General features: G+C 38.2%; 1 protein-coding gene across 3 annotated transcripts in view; it reads left to right on the forward strand.

The window, feature by feature from the left end:
• Nucleotides 1-241: 241 nt before the first annotated feature.
• The window catches only part of LOC135709224 (uncharacterized), a 34,621-nt gene continuing 14,478 nt past the window's right edge, over nt 242-20,384 (forward strand). The window contains exons 1-3 of one of the 3 annotated variants that reach the window (XM_065231483.1): nt 242-585; nt 898-1,441; nt 19,191-19,880. In XM_065231483.1, the coding sequence (XP_065087555.1) occupies nt 1,273-1,441; nt 19,191-19,880 (859 nt within the window). In that variant the 5' untranslated portion in view covers nt 242-585; nt 898-1,272. The remainder of the gene's footprint in view (nt 586-897; nt 1,442-19,190; nt 19,881-20,384) is intronic. The other 2 variants (XM_065231493.1, XM_065231502.1) reach the window with 2 other exon arrangements.

Below are 20,384 nucleotides of genomic sequence, written 5' to 3' on the forward strand. Positions count from 1 at the left end.
AAATAAGAATATTTTACATCGAACCACTAGGTGAGTCGATTCAAAATTGTTTTCTTGTTTCATTACAGACAGTGGTTCACTACATCTGATGGCGATCAACGACCACCAGCACCGCCACCACCACCACTATCACCATTGCAGATTACTCGGAAAATCTCTATTTTCAGTCTCAGATCTGGGCCAAACAGTAACAACAGCAGTGCTAGTAGCAACAAGATAACCGCGGTGCGCAAAGCTTTCTCTCCCGACTCGAATTGCCACCAGTTCAGTTGGTCGGTTGGTCGGTCGGTCGGTCGTTCGGTCAGTTGGTGTGGGAAGAAAACGCAGCATTTTCTACTGCGCACAGACGGCGCGATAAGAACTAGTCGAACTTTTCCCTGATCTGTTTCCTGACTAACCATCACGAGAGGGAGAGAGAATTTCACGCACTCGGCTTGATCGTGTGCAGACCAGTAGTACGAATCGTGCGTGCGTGCGTGACAGACGGTGATGATGGCGTCCGAGTGAATGGGAACGTGATCTGTATTCAAATCAGCGCTGCAAGTGGTGCTTATTTTTGGAAGCAGTTTATGTGTAACAATTGGTGTGCTCTTGAGCGAGATTTTATGTTTCTTTGGAAATCGTCGAAAATATTCAAAATCTTTGAGTTTGGAAAAGTCTTTTCAGAAGAAAATTTTCCACTTTTCAAATGAATCACTTCTTGTCGGCAGAAAATGTCTTGCAGTGAAATTGAATAAATCGGCTCGGTGCGAATCAGTGCATTGTCCCAGAGGATTATTTTTACAGCGCTCCCGGCTCACTTCGTAAATAACAGTGAAAAGTTATCTGTATTTTCATCAATTTCAGCCGGTTTACGATTCGCGACGTTGGAGCGTTAATTTTTCTTCTTTTATTTAGGAAACTACGGATCGAAAAGGCAAAAAGAAGAAAGTGAATAAAAATGTGACTTTCAATCTCACGATACGACGTTTGATGAGATATCAGATAAGTTTGAATGTTCAAAAATAAATCTCCACCATAGTGAATAGCGTACATAGGTGAATTACATTGTGAGCAGTGGCAAGGTGCATCCATTCGGAAGAGAGTCAAAAGTGTGATAGAAGTGGGTCAAGCCGAAGAAAAATCCCAACACTGTTCAGTGAACGAGGTGAAAATCGTTTCATTGCCTAGGAATTAACCAAACCCACTTGAAAAGTGTTCAAACGGCTGCCAATCAACAATTTGCCAACATAAATTGAGCGTGAAGCGCTCCGTTATAAGCAGTTAAGAAAAATGTCCACCTCATCGATTGGTCGCGAGGAGGAGCGGAAACCTCTAATGGAGGAGTTCTACCGGCAACGGCGGATACTGCTCGGATGCACCCTGCTGATCGGCGTCGCTGTGATAGTGTGGATCGTTGCCATTTCCACCGATCATTGGTTCGTCGTAACAGGTGGTCAAGGTACGTACGTCTGACTCCGGCAATGTGTGTTTGTATGTGTGGTGTATCAACAACATTTCCTCGACCGCGAGCCGATTCTATTAGGAGCGGAACGTGAACACGTACGCATGGAGGATGGACTGAAATAATCTAATTTGGCCACGCGCTTTATAATTTTAGACTGCTCTCTCATTTCCTTCACCCCACTCTGATTGTCGGTCGGTGCGCGGCCGGCGTAGTGCAACTTAATTTGCATTCATGATTGCAACGATTTACCACTTGTGGAGTGAAAATTTGCGAATAATTAGCGGATAAATCGTTTGGAGCCGGAGAATTTTTCCTGAATTTTTTTGCCAGAACATTTTTTTGATGGCTGATTTGAACATTAAATTGAGGCCGGTTTTAATGAGATTTCTTTTCAAGTCAAAATACGGGATGAAAATAAGGACATACAAATGTTGTCAAATATTGTCTCAAAGTAGGACGATTGAATGATTTATCATTAGTTAATGTATTGCAATTAAAGATTCACGCAGCATGATAGATGATAACCATATTAATTTATGTCACCATGACTTGACCTGAGTTCTGTCTCTTTTAGAATAAAAAGTCTGGATTTGTCAGGATTTTTTTTTTTTAATAATAATGTTTTCATCAAAATATGCCAATTATGTTCAAGACGTTTTGATTTATTTTGTAATGAGTATGACTTTTCAGTCTCGACAAAATCAAAATACTACTATTTTATATTTTGTCCAACGTTTCGGTCCATTTGGGACCTTCTTCAGGGACTCAATAATTACAGTTTTCTCGTCTAGTGTGGTTCTGTGGAACCTGAAAATTGTCCAAGGTCAGAGTTTTCCCGCTTAAACGCAAACGGTTCGGATTCATTTATCCGTCGAAAACCCTTTCCATTTTTTTACGCTCTGGCATTACGTACTCAACGTTGGACAAAAAATTAAATAGCAGTATTTTAATTTTTCCGATACTAAAAAGCCATCACGCATCAATTCCCAGTCGAACCATTCCAAATATATTTATTTTAACAAAACAAAGTTATAAATTTGTTGCTTTTTGACATGCTTTGAAATAATATATTTATATTTATTATCGCACCAAGCTACTATAAATGTTGAGGTTTACATGATTATTTGAAACTAGAACTAGAAATTCTAGTATTCCATGCATTGTCAAAAATGTGTATCTGTATTAAGATTTCGGTCAATTTATACTGAATTCTCATTGGAATCCTCCAAACAGTCGGTTGACGGAAGAAGATGAGTGTGCAAGGCCAAAATACTTAGAATAAATTTTCATAGATGAGGAAATGCCAGTTCACCACCACTTTTTGTTATGGCTCAAACTTAAACCCCAAAACTTAACCGCATTGCTTGGTTCATCCATCAAATAATTCAAAAAGTTAAGATTTATTAACTTAAAAATTGTATTTTGAAATGTTCCGTGAGCGGTAAAATCATTAGATGCATCTCGACTACTTTGGGCAGCTTGAGCCCTATAATGGAGTCTTGTGGAACTCCCGCCGTGATCCTAAGCAATTTCTGCGCCGTGTCTGCCTCGTAGACCAGGACCCGGTTCTAGAAGAAACTACTTAGAATCCTACAGAGGTAGCCTGGAACCCTCATTCTATGGAGCGTCTCGGTGATGGCCTCCCAGCTGGCACTATTGAATGCATTCTTTACATCAATCGTAATCACGGCACAGTATCGATCTCCTTTCCGCTTCTGTTTGGAAGTTTTCTCGGATCTGTCAACCACTGTCCGAATTGCATCCACCATTGGTCTCCTTTTCCGGAATCTGAACTGCCTCTCCGACAATGCATGTTCACTCTCCGAGTATTTCGTCAGCCTGTTCAGAATGATCCTCTCCAAGAGCTTTCCTACAGTATCCAGTAAGCATATTGGCCTATACGATGCAGGATCCCTCGGCGGTTTTCCGGGATTCGGCAGCAGCACAAGTTTTTGTATAACCTATCAGGGAACTGACCCTCGTCCAGACATTTCTGCAACACCATCCTGAACATGTCCGGGAGCGACTGGATCGCCACTATCGTTCTCCTCATTTCCACCGGTGTCCGTTCTCCGATACTGTACCGGATCACCTGATGGTCACTATGGGTGTACTCTTCGCACACTCTCCAGTTCATACTTGCCACTAGCGGCAGAGCACAGAAAGTTACGACGATAATGGATTCCCTACCATCTTTGCCGAAGGTGCTGATGGTTCATAAGTTGCCCAGACTGACTTTCAACGTTGCCAGAGCTTACAGCAGACTATACCCTCTTGCGTTGGTACATCTGCTCCCCCAATCCACTTCCCAAGCATTGAAATCTCCTGCGGGGACGACTGGTCTCCATCCAATGGGCTCTCCAGTGAGCCTATCTAGCATCTGGTGGAACTGCTCCATTGTCCATCTCGGAGGTGCGTAGCAACTACATACAAAGATTCGATTGATTTTGACGATCACGAAACCTTCGTATAAGCCCACCACCACTTGTTGAATGGGATACCTGTCCATGACTTGTATGGTAGTCATTCCTGCTCTATCCGCCACCCAGGTACCATTATCGAGAGGGACTCGATATGGCTTTGCAATGATTGCAACGTTGAATTTTGTTTACGATGTCGACTGCCACAACAGTTGCTGTGCTGTGTTACAATGATTGAGATTTATTTGGGTTACCACCATTATTATTGGCCCACCATCCTCCTTTTTACAGAGCATGCACCTCGGTTGTTTCGTACAGTCTTTTGCATTTCCTGCACATATCAGATCTGTCAGGGCCTTTGCAGTTTCTCACCTTGTGACCCAAGCTTTACTGGCGTCGATCCCAATGTTCCGGTTGGTACTCCTTCGGGTTGACGAAGCATTTCCTCTATAGTCGTGCTATGGTTAACGCGCCAGTTTACGTATGTAACGTATAAAAATGTAATAGTGTATAGGTCTTGAAAATCATAGCTGAACCACTTAATAAAGCCCAGCATACTACTTGCTTTCGTAATGATGGTATTATAATGTTCTACAAAAGTGAGTTTGGAGTCTAGGATTACACCTAGGTCCCTACCATTTTTCTACTTTTTGGTTGCCTAAAAATATTTAAAAAAGAGTTTGAGTAGACATTTATTACCTTAATGCCTTGATGAGAACCCTAAGGCACCCCAGAGGTGACCGAAATGGGTTTTGAACGTTTATTTTGAAAAAGAACTATTTGTTTGCACGCGATTAGAGCCAATTAAAAAGTCTAGATTCCATCCCTATTTTTTACAATTTAAAGAGAAATAATGGTGTGTCGATTCGGTCAAATGCTTTTCTTAAGTCAGTATAAAGAGCTTATAGAGGGTGTATTCGATGAAAATGGCACACACACATTTAATCACCAAAATTATACCGATAATCGGATCGGAAATTTTCAGGGAATGAAAAACTACTAATGAGTATAGAATGAGTAAAAAAAATATCAAAAAATCAAATCTCACCAAAGCCCAAGATCACGTAGACAAAAATCAACAAGCACACAACTGCGGTTGATATTGCAAGCTGTGAATATCAAGCTCGGAATATCAAGTTAACAAAACTCATCAGCTGCAAATCTCTCCAAACTTTGGTGAGATTGAGTTTCTTAATTTTTGCTTTACACCCGAATGCAACCGAAACTTCCATAACGGCTGGCAGCAGTCGTTTCGTGTCTGCCATCGGTGAAGATAATAAAGAGAGCATTAGTATACCTTCTCTTTCTAAGAAAACGAGGTGCAACGGAATCATTTTTGCGTCCATTCAACTCTCAGCTTCTATCGAGGCTTCAACTTTACACTTTGTTAATAGTCATATTGCGAGACTTGTAAAATCAATATTAAGCATCAAGCGTGAGATTGAGAGCGTATGAGGGCTGCAAAATATCAATTTGCTCATGATCATGCCATCACTGGTTATGTTTTACAAAATTAGTTTTATTCAATTTTGTCTCCCATCTCGAATGCCAGCACATTCCTTTTCGCTCCACCCATCAAATTTTGTACAACTGATTTTCCCAGTGTTTTTGTTGTTTTTACCCAAATTTTCTTCAACTCCAACTCTGTTTTAATAGTTTTGGGATGTTTGCGAAGTTCCGTCTTCATAATTGCCCAAAATTTTTCAATTGGCCGAAGCTCCGGTGAATTTGGTGGGTTCATATCTTTTGGCACAAAATTGACTCCGTTTGCTCCGTACCACTCCAACACGTTTCGAGCGTAGTGGCAGGTGCTAGATCAGGCGAAAACTGAGTTGATCCTTTGTGCTTTCTTATGAATGGCAAGAGACACTTCTTAAGGCACTCTTCCGTGTAAATCGCACCGTTGATTGTTCCGGAAGTGATGAAGGGAGCGCTTATTTCACCACATCCGCAAATCGCCTGCCACATCAGGAAATTCCTTGCAAATTTCGATAATTTCTTCTTTCGACCATCCTCCGGAACATCGAACTTAGACTTGGCAACGAAATATTCTTGCCCAGGAAGTTGACGGAAGTCGGCCTTGACGTAAATTTCGTCATCCATCACGATGCAACACGATTTGGTGAGCAACTTCGTGTAAAGTTTCTGGGCACGGGTTCTCGTAGTGATGTTTGGCTTTTCACTCCGGTTTGGCGCTTTTTGCAACTTGTAAACATGTAACCCAGCACGCTTCATGGTTTTCTGCACAAAACCGACTGACACCTTGGACTTTTTAGCAACATCTCGAATTGACATGTTTGGACGGGCCATGAACGGTTGCACCACTTTCCTGGCCATTTTACTGTCCATTGGACCACTTTTACGACCACTCATTTCCTTCCTTCGGACACTCAGACGCTCCTTGAAGGTTCTTATTACACGAAACACAGCCGTATTTGCAATTCTAAGCTTTTTAGCGATCCATCGGTGGGACGCATCTGGATTGTAAGTGCACACAATGTTTTGACGGGCAATTTATTGTTTCGACGACATGACTGGAACTACTGTATGAATAACTATGAAACTTGACAGATGTAAAAAATATACAATACGGTTCTAAAGATACAGAAGATTTTCGGTGTGCCATTTTAATCGAATACACCCTTTACTTGCTTGCCATTGTCCATGGCGTTAAGAATGAAGGCTACAAATTCATGGAGATTTGATGTAGCTGAGCGACCTTTGAAGAAGCTGTGCTGATTGTTTGTAATTTGATTTTTTACTTGCTGAAGAATATTACCTTTTACTATTGATACAACAAGTTTTAAGATCCAAGAGATAATAGCAATTTCACGATAGTTGCTGATGAAAATAGTCACCAAATGAGACGATTTCCAAATTTCGGGGATTTTTTCAGAGACATATTGAAAAGGCGATCTAAAGGAAGAGAAAGTTGTTCTGAAAGATTTTTCAAGAATACAGGTGCAATTCCGTCAGGACGCATCCAAATTGTTTAGTGCATTGAGGACTTCATGTTGACATAGTTGATTGACAGATATGTTGTTAGAAATTTCGGGAATGAATCCAAAGAAGTCGCGGTCGTGGTCTTTTTCAAAATATGTGGTATCTACATCCTTAAATAAATTTGCAAAGGGATTGCAGATTTCAGAAGGATTTGCCCTGCATTTCCGTCAAAATGCATTCGTGACGGAAAATTATTACTTTTCAATTTCGTTTTTACAAAATTGATTAGATTTCATTTTCGACGATTATATTCTTCATGTGCAGAGTTAATGGCTGTGTTGAGTTGGTTGCATATGTTTTGATAGTGCTTAAATTTGTGCTAGGGATTTCGTTTTTGTATAATTTGTGTGTTTTCTGCTATTCATTCTTCAAATGTTTTAGTTGTGGATTGTACAACGCTGGCAGTTTGTTATTTTGTGTTCGCTTTTTTTCTATTTATTGGTACGGTTTCTGAAATTAGGTTCTGAATAAATAAATGAAAGCTGGTAACTACAGTGTCAAAAATCACATGCAGTATCCTAATTTAATGTTTATAGTCATCTTTCAAATTTCGATGAGCAGCAGAATTTTGGGTTGAGTTTAGTCACAAACTAGCTTATAAATTGAACATTTATAAATCTGCAGTGCTCGAGGTATTCCGTTTATTTTTTATTTTGTTACCATCCTAATAAGACTTTTTGAAATATTGAAAATTCAAATCAAAATTTCGTGATCTCTGGGTGGATTATTTTCAAACCCATGCAGATTACCTGATGAAAGATTAAAATCGCTATGTTCAAATATTGAAAGATTCAGTGATACTTATGTTTTGTTATAATATTGCTTCACCATGCACACCGAGAGAAAGTTTATTCAGTCGCGAATGTCATCCTCACACAGCAGATTTCACCCCTACAATACAAATGCGAAAAACAAGCGACTTACCAAAATAAACATAGGTAGAAAGATTCGTATTACGTGTAGGTAGCTCTGCGACAGACGAAAGATTGGTCGCACGAACAACGTCGGCGAATGCATCCGACAGCTGTTGGGAATTCATGTTCGATCATTTCGGATTTCATTTGGCGGACAATTCGTCCGAACTAATGTGGAAGGATGTTTGACTCAGGGTTGCCTTTTCATTTCCTATCAACTCGATGCATGTTTGGTTTATTTGGAATACAAACAAACGAAAATTAATTTGATCAGGAAACTTAACGATCGATGTCTTGTATATGTTTAGGGTCATGTGGTTTCCTGCGGTGTTGAAAGTGCTATAAATAAATATTCATTGGTAGCTATATAATATGAGCATGGTTTCCCCACAAATCTGCAGAGCTTATTTTAACGCAATGACTACGAAACATTGTTAAACATGAACTTTAAATTGAATGAACACAGACCCATCAATTTAAATATTTGTCAATGTGTGTTTTCTACTAGAAGGTAATTAAAACAATATAAATTTCCCAAACAAAAACACACTCGGTATATTAAAGCTGGTTTACTGCTGATGGTTCTCGTTGTATTTCGCGAGTTTCAATGGATGGATAAATGCTATATTATAACACCGCTTAATTTCCACTCAGCTGCATAAATAAACAGTGAATGAATTACATCAAACAAGCCCATCAATTAAGAACGTAATACCTACCATTCCAGTAGCAGGCTTTGCTCGATGATTCAGGTTCTGGATAGGCTGTAATGGAGATGATCAATGCCATTCATGAAATATATGATAGTTGATATGAAAATCCATGCATTCTTGTATCTAAATTATCTTACCTACACCCAACAGGGAAATGTAAGATTCTATTACAGATTTGCATGAAAAGTATGCAGAATTAGAAAAGTTTCGCGACATGAACAAATTGTGTAATGTGGAAGAATTTTAAAATAAGTTTGATATTTTTATGTTAGCTAATTTTTCAAACAAAGTTAATAAGCATTCTGGAAAAACTTGCTTAAACGCTGCAGTCCTTTTCACAGTTGGCCAGGAATGAAATCTAGCAAGAAACTATATCAACGCTCTGGGATTGCATCCAATTGAGTTGATGTATTCAAAAAAGTTTCTAGACTTAGTTAGGACTATAATTTGATGGATCCAAAATTTTGCTGCAAAAATGAACGTTCTCAAACAACAGAGATATACGATGTGAAATTCACGTTTTAAGTATTAAATTTTATTAATTCGTACATATTAATTCTTTTAAAATGCCAGCGCCGGTGGTGTAGTGGTAAGCGTGACTGCTTTCCACCCCAATAGGTCTGGGTTCAATCCCAGCTGAGGTCGGGCAATCGATGTCCGTCGGTGTTTGGCACTAGATTACAGAACAGAGACCGATGTTAAATAAAGGAAAAAAGAATTCTTTTAAAATTTGTCATCGATCGGTTTTGGTCCAGCCACTCTTTTTTTCAGTACAATATTTTTATTTTTGTTGTGTATGTATGTATGTAAGGTAGCCACCATCCCTTCAAAGATCTTGTCTTGTATGCAGCTCCACTTAATAGCAAGATCAATTTGAGCTACCGATATGAATTCACAATATCGCTGTATGAAGGGCCAAAAACGGAGGTGCGGACCCGTAAGCAGAGACACTTACACGAAATCTACGGGAATTTAAGAATCTCCTTCCAACGATACGATCCAACAAATCGAATAACGCAATTCGCAATACTTATTAAGCTTCCTACATGATGGTTTGTTAAGAAGGGCGCGTCAATCTCACTGAAACTGTTGAAGTAGAATTCACACCATCACAATCGAATCGGTAGGATAAAGAAAATGATAGTGTTTATTCCCTCCTAGACTCCGTTTGTCATACCACTCCATCGTCCAGTCCCAGGTCAAATGATACCCTGATGCTCCCTCCCAACCCAGTATTTATTTATATAATGAAAATATATGTAATGGAGAAATGAAATATATCAAAACATTAAATATGAAATAATGAATATAAATTTATATAGGGGAAATGACGGCTTCGGCATGACAGACTATTTTCGGCAACCCAAATTGAAACACTATTTTCACTGGATTTTCTTACGAAAACACTTCGCTGAAGGCATGCAAACGATTCTTTATGCTTTCAGCTTCAATTTGACTATATTTTTACCACTGAGAAAAAGAAATCTAGCAAAGTTTTCTTGAAATGAAACACACGCACTACAAATTGTAGCTGATTTCGAGTTGCCGATAATAGAACAGCAGATTTACATGCAGTTCAAATGGAACGGTTGCCGAAGAAAAACTGGTTGCCGACAATACTCGCTCTCACTAGAGAAGATTGGAGCTTTGTAAAAGCGTTTCAGAACAGTTTTTGACAATTCTTTCGACTGAAATTGTTAGAACAGCTGGCAGCAAAAGATTGTAAACAAACCAATACTGCATATGTGTGCGTTCCATAGAGAAAAAGGCTATAGAAAGAAGGTCGCTGCTTAGGATGCCGAGAATACGTAAATTCCCCTAGATAAAATAGTTCATATTCTGCAATGAAAATAATAATTGTTTTACATATAATAAGATGCAGCTCTATGTTTCCTCAGCTCACAATATTAAGTGGATGTAACACTGAAATTTCAAGGTTATATTAAGCAAATATATATTTTCATTTCTAATTACTAATTATATAAGGATGTAAATGTAAAGTGTAAAGTGTGATGTATAGCTAACATGACTAACAATAAAATGGGATTACGAGAAAAATAAAGGAAAGATCTCACCCGATATGTTGCAAAGGAATCCATGACATCACGATGATTTCGAAGAGCTCCAATAGATATGCTGCCGCTACTTCTTCAACCGATGTTAAAAACAATATTTTTATTTTTGTTGTATACAAAAATAAATATCACATGATTACCTACATGTACCTACATACATTGCTGTCAACGAGATTTATTATGTAGAGATGTGCGTCTAGCGAGTAGTGGTTGGACATAAGTCTTGACATCACGCGAATGAATCCCCGACTTACACCTTTGAACCACACTCTCGAAGAACAATTTGGAGTAATGGAATGTAACCACCACCAAAGAAAGAATTACTTGTCCAATCGTTTTGTCAACTTAGAAGAGAACTCTAACGTACTAATGGGAAAAATTCTTGTGAAATTCTTATATCATAAATCTCGCATTGTTGTGCGCCCACCTTTGCAAGAGAGTCTGCCTTCTCATTGCCTAGGATTGAGCAATGTGAAGGGACCCATACAAAGGTAATCCTGTATGATAAGGAAATAAGATGAGTGTCTACCTTGTTTCATCGACCGAATAGCCTCAATCGAACTGAGACTATACGAGAAGATGAAGTAATGGTGTATGGGCGTATCGGAAATCATCCCCAATGCGAAGTTGATTGCTGCTAGCTCAGCAACATAAACGGAACAAGGTTCCTGAAGTTTCCGGAAGGCGGTTGATTATTCATGAAGACACCAAAGCCAGTGGATCCATCAGGGAAAAATCTTCTATTGCAATTGACTTGTTGGTACTTTTCAGCAAAAATACGGGGAATTGCGATAGGTCGAAGTTGATCTGGAACTCCTTGAATAGCCTGTTTCATAGAGAGATCATAGTCAATGGTGGAACTGTAACGGCGCCGGTGGTGTAGTGGTAAGCGTGATTTCCTCTCACCCCAGCAGGCCTGGGTTCAATCCCAGTCGGCGCCGCCGGGATGTTCTGAGGCATAACATCTCTGATCACGCCTTCCTTCGGATGGGAAGTAAAGCCGTTGGTCCCCGGTTCATGAGTTGATGGGTCGATAGGTAGGGTCCAGGTGTGGGAGCTGCCTTCTTGGCACGTCGGTAGCATTGGTGCTCAGCACGGAAAACAAGATCGACGGAAAAAACAAACCTAAGGAAAAAAAAATGGTGGAACTGTAGTTAGTAAAGCGTACATGAGGGGGGTTATAGCACGGAAGGCTAATATCCGATGACATATAATTAAGGTAGATTCGCACGAATCTAGTCTGGGTGCTCAATTCGAGCATTGCTTCAAAGTTTTCAATCACAAGGTTGTTACTGACACTACATTTTATCAATACTCTTAATGAGAGCTCCCAGAAACGGTTCCGCAGGGGTTTTACGCCCGCGTCTAGGCTCATATTGTGTGTTGAATGCATACAGCCAAGGGCAATACGTAAACAACGATATTGAATACGTTCCAATTTAATTAGGTGGCTTTTTCTTGCCGAGAGGAAGCAAAAATAGCCATACTCAAGAACTGAAAGAATAGTCGTTTTATATAGTTTAATTAGGTCTTCCGGGTGAGCACCCCACCATGTCCCTGAAATTGATCGTAGAAAGTTGATCCTTTGTTGACAGTTTTGTTTCAAATACGTAATGTGGGTACCCCAACCAAACTCCAAGGTATTTGAAAGTTAATTATTGGGTTGCCTTGAAACAAATATTGAAAACCGATTTAAACATTGCCATTTGCCCCATTACATCTGTTTCAGAAGCAACCAGAAGTGGGTGTAAATCTGGATGACATTTTTCTTGTCGAGAATTAATATGTCATGTTGTAACTCTGTAGTCTGATCGTGGTATAAGATGTCATTTTGATCATACGTGACGTTTATTGTAAACGGCAAAGACGCCATTTTGAAAAAAAAAATCAAGTTCTCAAATGTGCTAATTTGAGACTAAATATGAATGATTTCCCATGACAAACAATTATGCAAAGTTTCATGCAAATCAAAGAAGGTTAAGTTTTTTTGATTTATTAAAATTTTGAAAATGGCTTTTCTGAAAACAAATTGGAAGATAAAGAAAGGCTGAATTTTAGCAGAAATGTGACTGATAGTCCTTAACAAACACTTATGCTAAGTTTGATGCAAATCGGAGAAGGTTGAGTAAAAAATTCAGTTTGTTTTTTGCTATTTGGCCTGGAATTTTTCAAAACCTTTCCTCAGTGATTTCTTCTATCTTCAATCTGACTGGCAGTGGTATTATGGAAGAAATCTGTTTGAAATTATCATAGAGTTAGATAGCGATCGATCCATTGTGTATCCAAAGACCCATTTCAGAATGTCTGGTAATTCACGCTCATTCCAAGGTCACTTCCTCAAGCAACAAGTTCCGCTTGTCCACAGTTCCGATATCACATATACAATGGAACTGCAAGTACACTTCAAGATTCAGAGCAATATGCTTTGAATCCAGCACGTAGGGTTAATGGGATGTAATGTTAGCCTAGCCCCTCACTTCCGCCTATCGAGCAAATGACTCATTCATTCATCAATTATACACGGAATCGGAAAATTTCCCAAAATTAAGTTTTTTTCACTCATCTCCCATGTTCCGTTCAATAAGCTAATTTTCAGTAAACCGCTTATAGTAGTATACATTTGACTGCGGCAACAATAACTACTTACTAGTGAGTATTTTCTACCCAAAATTAAGTTCAATTTACTCAAATTTGAGAATATCTCATATACTCACTAGTAGCATAGAGGTAACTCCAAGACCAGAAGGTCCCGAAGAAACGTGATCAACTTTTTGGTTCAGCTCTGGTACTATTTTCGGTCCCAAGCTAATCGATGCACCCCTCGAAACATAGGAAAATCCACGAACCCTTCATTTTATCTGTCAAACTTTCATAGCGAATCAAAAACAAAACATAGAGTGGTACTAGAATTTCTACTAGAATGAGGTAAGCTTATATATGTACTTGGGACCAATAGGCTAGTCAAGTAGTGAGCCAATTTAAAATCATCAGTTTCCACTTATTGAACGATAGTCATGAGAACGATAGTCAAATCTCTCGTTCCGTTTTTACAACAACAAAAAGTGAGAGTGGGATGCAAAACTCAAAATTAAACAAAATTAATTAAAAAGAACTTAAATTTAAGGTATTTTTTTCTCTGTTTACACAATATCAATGGACTACTAATATCACATCTGCTGTGAAATTGTAATCCGTAAATGAATTGCCTATTTTTGGGACAAATTTAAAACATTTATTGCTCTTTTTCAAACAAAAATTTTAGGGAATTTTTATATTTTTCGATTTAAGGCGCCATGATCTTGCCGTATTATTGCACTAACGAAAATATACACTGCAGTGGTCATCAGAAGACCGAATAATTTCATGAATTCAAAGGACTTACTTTTATGTAACATGCTAGTCTAATAAATAAATACATATCGCACTTTTCACTCTTATTGTAAATTAAGAAAATTTAACGCGTTTTGTGCTTTATAGCTATGGACCGAACTTTAGGGACGTAACTTTAAGACGTGTTCCTAATTATGGCCTATGAACTTTATTGGATAAACTTGTTTTAATATTGGTGAAACCCTTCGCGTCGACGACGACTCTGCAACCGTTCACTCCTATAAGAAAACCCCATAAGCAAATGTTGAATTTTGTGAAACATAGCGGATTGTTTCCACTGAAAAACCCCATAGGCAAAAGGTTAATCTTTTCGTGAAAGAACGAGTCGACAAGGCACACAAGCTATTTCTAAGCAACCCAAATTTGAGTAGGATCTACTCATATCCGTCAAAAGTAGGGTAATTCAAATTGTGTAAACAAATTGTGTAAACACAAGATGACGAATGGAAAACATCGACCTAAATCTGAACGATGTTATTAGTTTGGGGGCTGTTCATAAACTACGTAGACAGTTTAGGGGGGGGGGGGGTTGACAACTATCCAGGACCCATACAAATTTTAAAAATTTTGTATGGACAATTGTCTACGCAGGGGGAGGGGGGGGTCAAGAATCCCAAAAAACTGTCTACGTAGTTTATGAACAGGCCCTTGTCAGCTTTTCAGTTCCAACTTGTTTTGGTTAATTTAGAGTAGCCCTACTTTTGATGGATATGAGTACATCCTACTAAAATTTGGGTTGTTAAGAAATAGCATGCATTAAATCCTGCCATCAAAACAAACTGCACGGTAAATGAAACTAACTCATAATTAAGTACCGGTCACTCAAATTCGCAAAAGCGTGGATCACTTCTAGAATGAGTAAATTTTTATCGAATATGAGTAAATGTCATTCATATTTGAGTAACATTTACTTATATCCGGAGAACTTTGAGATAAGGATGAAATTGCTTTTGTAAACAAACACGTCTATCGTCGATTTCTCGCAAATTAAAACTCAACCTAAAAAATTAACGGCACAAACAGGTAGATAAATTATTCCTCTATCATTTAGCATGGTTTGTTCGTGAGATTGAGTTTAAATTCACGAGAAATTGGCGATATACGTGTTTGTTTACAAAAGCAATTACGTCCAAATCTCAAAGTTTTTCGGAAATATGAGTGACATATACTCATTCTATGATTGACCTACGTTTTTGCGAATTTGAGTAAACAAAATTATATATAATTTGAAGCATAGCTGACACATCTATTTGAGCATACGTGTCGAGGAAGGAGGGGCATAGTGAACAGGTGGGGCATAGTGAGCTTCCTGTGCTTTAGCCTTAGATTTCTTATGGTTTGAAGCAAATTCATTGCTCAATAATCATTGCAATGGTAATATTGAACCTACTACCAATTAATTTAATTTGAACCATTAGAAGTTTGGAACTGGAGTGCGGGATGCTCATTATGCCCTTCTTACCCCTATGCACGATTAAAACTGTACAGAATTGAGCGTGCTTGGCGTCCACGGGCTAGATTTGCGTTGGTAAGAAAGAGAGAGTGAAAAGTTCTAGTTGTCGCTCTCATACCTACGCAAACCACAACCAAAATCAGTAGACTTGTAAAAATATAAAATGGCTGGTGTCTATACTAGTAAAACGGCCGTAATGTTGGACTTGTTAAATTTTCGAACCAAATTAATCAAGTAATTTAACAAATAAATCGAGTAACAAGGGTACCGGTGCAAAACAAGGATTATACTTAAACATGCATAATTTTGATCTTTTAGACTATTGCAACCAATTAACTGAGTATTTTGTACAGCGTACATATTTATTTTTTAATATGCCATTCAAAATGAGCAAACTTGTATATTTGACACGTGGCTTATTTGACCCCACATTCTCCTTTAAATGTTTCCAATAGTTAATCAAAACTCACTTACTGACTTCTGAACGGTATATTTGGAAATTCCCAAAGAAAATTAATTGTCTTTTTAAGCCAATAAACCAGTTTAAATGCTTTCAATTGATAGAGGATTTTGGAGTAAATCAGGCACTAAAAATGTATTTATTTGTCCGTACACAGTATAAAAACAAGCACATTTGATGCTTGGATTCCTTTTCCCGCAAGAAAACCTAAATCTCGTGTTAGCATTTCAGCAGCAGAAATTGTTCAGTCATCAGAAATCTTTCAAAAAAAGTTTATTGTTTTGATATAAGATACCGGGGCAAAATACACTCAAAACATGCATTTGAATCAGTTTTGTCCTTTAGACTATTGTAATCCACTTTCTGAACATCTATTTTTTATTTTTTATTATTGAGTTTAAATTCGGAAAAGTTTTATATTTTATTACAAAATCTGACTTATTTGACCCTATGCTCTCCTATAAATGTTATTAATAGTTTTTAAAAGGCACAAGCTGACTACTAGAAGACAAATTGGCTATTTCTGATAAAAGGTACTGACTATTTGAATCAGTGAAGTATCATAATGGGACAGAACTACAGAAAAGACGGGTTTTTTAGGCAAAATTGGCTCCACACATGCACTTATCACCGCGTGCGCCAATTGAAAATATGCAGAATAACATTCTTGACATTTTTCTCAAAGGAAGTCATATTTACAATGTGTGGTTTGAGCGGCAGACAATTTCAAGCCTTTTTGCTGCCAAAATCCCCACTGTGCATCGGATAGGGGAAGTCTTTCCCTAGCCGATGAGGATGTTGGTTTGCGTGGGCGAGTCATTGTTTATAAAAGCTGTTAGGCCCTAATTCCAGCTCTATCTAGAATTAGAATATCTAAGCTTACATGTGTGTGAAACATCGACTGCAGCTCAATTATTACATAAGATACGGAATAAAATGTATTTGAAGGCTTCATATTAGACCGAGGTAAGGGACATATACCCTATTTAATAAAGCATGCTGTAAAAAATTATTGGAAATATAGGGGAAATGAATATAATGTCGGCCGAAATGTCCCTAATTTGGGCCCATACATAATTTCAGGAATCGACTAAATTTTCAATAGAAACCAAAAATATCCATTAGTACCGGATAATAGCAGATGTTTAGCGATGGGCCCAATCTTAGATCCATAGGCCAACATTAGAGCCATTTCCCCTACATTGTCAGAAAAATAATATGGAAAAATCTCATCAAAGGTTGTGTCGATAGATCCTGTCTCAACGCATCATAGTCACCATCGTCCTCTTCCTTCTGCTCATAGATATATCTTTCGCAACAGCTAACTGTCCAAAATCTTCCATGCACATATCACTACAGTTTACAGTACGTGTTCGCTAACTGGACGTTCTTTAATTGTGCTGTTTTTTAACTGGGCATTCGTTAACTGGACTGTAGCCCAGTTAAAAAGCAGTTATACGTAAAACATATACGTCACATTTAGTTTGACATTTCGTTGTCAAAATTGGTGAGGGGCATTCGAATGAAATATTAAGTGTTAATATAAATAAATTTGAAATTGTATTTATTTCACACTGAAGCAACACTTGAATATGTAGCGAAATTGGATGCTGAGAAAATAAGAATCAGTAAGTTTTTACTATTTCAATTCAATGGACATTAATTTGTTTAACGCCGATCAAACAACCCATTGAAGCTCCCTCAGTATTTTGACGTTTGACAATCCAGCCCAGTTAGCGAGTGGAATTCGCTTGCTGGGCTCCACTTTTAACTCAGCTAGCGAACAAGTACTGTAATCGATTCTGGATTCTCATAAAAAGTTGTATTCAAAACACAGGAACTAATGCCGCAGATACACTTGAAAGACCTACCATGACCATAAGTGTTTTTTGTATAATAATTATAAGCAGTATACATCAACTATACACAGACTATACAACTGTGACCATGGATGTGCTCATAATTTATTATACAAATAATGCTCATGCACATAGTTTGTTATCCAAGTGAATCCGTGGCATAGCTTCTTACTCTATAGCATAAGTAATTAAAAAATAGCTAAAATACTTCGAAAAAATTACCGTAGCTAACGAAAAAACAAGAAAAAATACATATCTATCCGGTAGCAAAGCACACTTCAATCTAGATGCGTTACTCACAGGTTTTGGGAACTAGTAATAATCAATTTCATATTAAATTTCAAATTAATAAATGTTTAATTTTTATATTTCTTTTAAAAATATTGAATGGCAACTTAAATAAAAAATTTAAATAAATATTTTTTTAAGTTCTTTTGAGCTCTCACGCTACAATAACAAGTTGAGCTATATATTTTATTTTAGGGTACAAACCGTCAAAATCAAAACATGATTGTATTGTAAGATTTTAACTAGATGAAAGCTTCAATTCTTTGAAAAAAAAATCATTTGTACATTTCTTGTTTACACATTCGTTCGGTAATCTCTATTCAAGGAAGATTGTCTTGTAAACTAAATGGTAACAATATGTCCTACTAAGACTTCTTCGTCTTAGCAACTGATTGACAAAATAAGAAAACAATACTTCAATGTCCATTTATTTGGTGATGGTGACGAAACCGCGCAAGAATATAGCTTGAAAAATAGACTTTTGAATATTTTTCGACATTTTCTCGTTTATCTCTTCCCATTAATTACCGTAATCACCAAACGATGCATGAATCACTAGAAAAACTCAAACGTAACATCGTAAAGTTGGAAACAGAAGGAAGACAGCAAACCGTGCCAGGTGGAGGAAGAGAACCAAGAAATAATTATTTTGGCATGGGACTTTCTCCTCATTGTCTCAACCGCAGTCAGGCCCGCACATAGAGGCTCGGTTTGAATGTAAATAATTCTGCCCGGCATTTGATGTATATTTTTTGCCAAGCTGTCTGATGCGAAAAAGTTACGGAAGTAAGTTTTATTCACTGCTGTAAAGAGGGTGCCGCATTCGGTACTGGCTTGGCTCGGATTTCCATGTTTCTAGGATCCAAGATGTCATTTGTTGCTTAGTGAACGAGGAAAAGTAATTTGGCAAATTGTCAAGCATGTGATCGAGAGCCAGAGACCGGTATATCACTGAATCATCCTTTTGTTTTCGAATCAGACTCTGTGACTTGACTCTGTTCTATATGTTCTGATGAAAAATATACATTATGATGATTCTAACTGCCATGGCTTTCAATTCAAGACTTTTGATCATAATCTCCTCGATCAAAATTGGTCCAAGGAGAGCCATTCATCCATTGCCGGCATTCACATTTTTCTCACATATTTTCCATTCTTCTCTTTCTAGGCATTTTCATACCTGAGACCAGACGTTATTTCAAATCATCACATTCAGGGCTGTGGAAAATATGTCGATACGGTGTGACCCCAGCCGTGCTTCCCCAATCGAATGCCACCCGCAATTTCACCACCCTTTCGTACATCAACGAGAACCGTATCGCCAACATGAAAAAGACAATCTCCAAGGAGGATTACATTAAAGACTTTCTCGCCGACGAGCTGCGGGTGGACAATCTGACCGAAATTGATGATACTTTCCGGCGGCACCTGTTTGCCTATTGGATCAAAGACGAAACGGAACACTTCAACGCGTTGAAGAATGTGTACCATGAAATGACTGCCCGACACAGCCAGCAGGAAAGCGTTTCCGTCCAGAAGTTGAAAAATCCACCGCTGATGATGTTGGATCCGACGGATATCAGCTCCCTCAAAGAAACGGTCGGCGTGTCCGGGGCGCTAACGACAGTGACGATAAACTCAACGGAAATTAATGTCCTGGTGCCGCAATCGTTGCGGGAGGCCCTCTTTGACGAGTGGGAACACAAAGCGGGGGTGATATATTTACTGTGGAGCTTCTCGAAGGCGATGAGCATCGATCCGTTCATTACCAGCCCCGATGGAACCAAGTACATCATTAGGCCACCGCTGCCACCGAAAAAGGGCCGCATTGGAAATGGATACGAGTACGTTCCGTTCAGTAAGTACTGGATGTAAGAGGTGCAATTTTGGCAAGTATGCTAAAATGGAATCCAATAGAAAAATATCGCGTTCTGCAGTCCACGTCATCTAAAATTGTTTAAAACAGCGCTGCCCAATGTGCGGCCCGCGGGCCGGACATGGTCTCTGGATCTCAGTAATGATATCATTCTGATTATATAATTTCATTATGAATTTTAGCCCAGAATGAATAAGAAATAAATAAAATGTAGCTTCAAAGCAAGTTTAGAAAGGTTGGGCAGGCCTGGTTTAAAAGGTCAGATCGAATCTCTAAGATCAACCAGGACTTGCATTATGTACTCAGCCACAGAATATTTCCAAAGATATCCATATAGCCTATAATTGCCATTTAGAGTCTACTTTAATGTATAATGTATAATGTTAGCAACTGTTTGAAGTTTCAGAATGATAAATGCTACTTACTAAACAAATTTCTTTGGTCCAAATTATCAATGTCTGAATTACCTAGGTATGTAGATTATTT

This window comes from Ochlerotatus camptorhynchus, unplaced genomic scaffold (genome assembly GCF_037179485.1).
Source record: "Ochlerotatus camptorhynchus isolate MF236.1 unplaced genomic scaffold, CSIRO-AGI_Acam_v1.1 ptg000033l, whole genome shotgun sequence".
NCBI lineage: Eukaryota > Metazoa > Arthropoda > Insecta > Diptera > Culicidae > Ochlerotatus > Ochlerotatus camptorhynchus.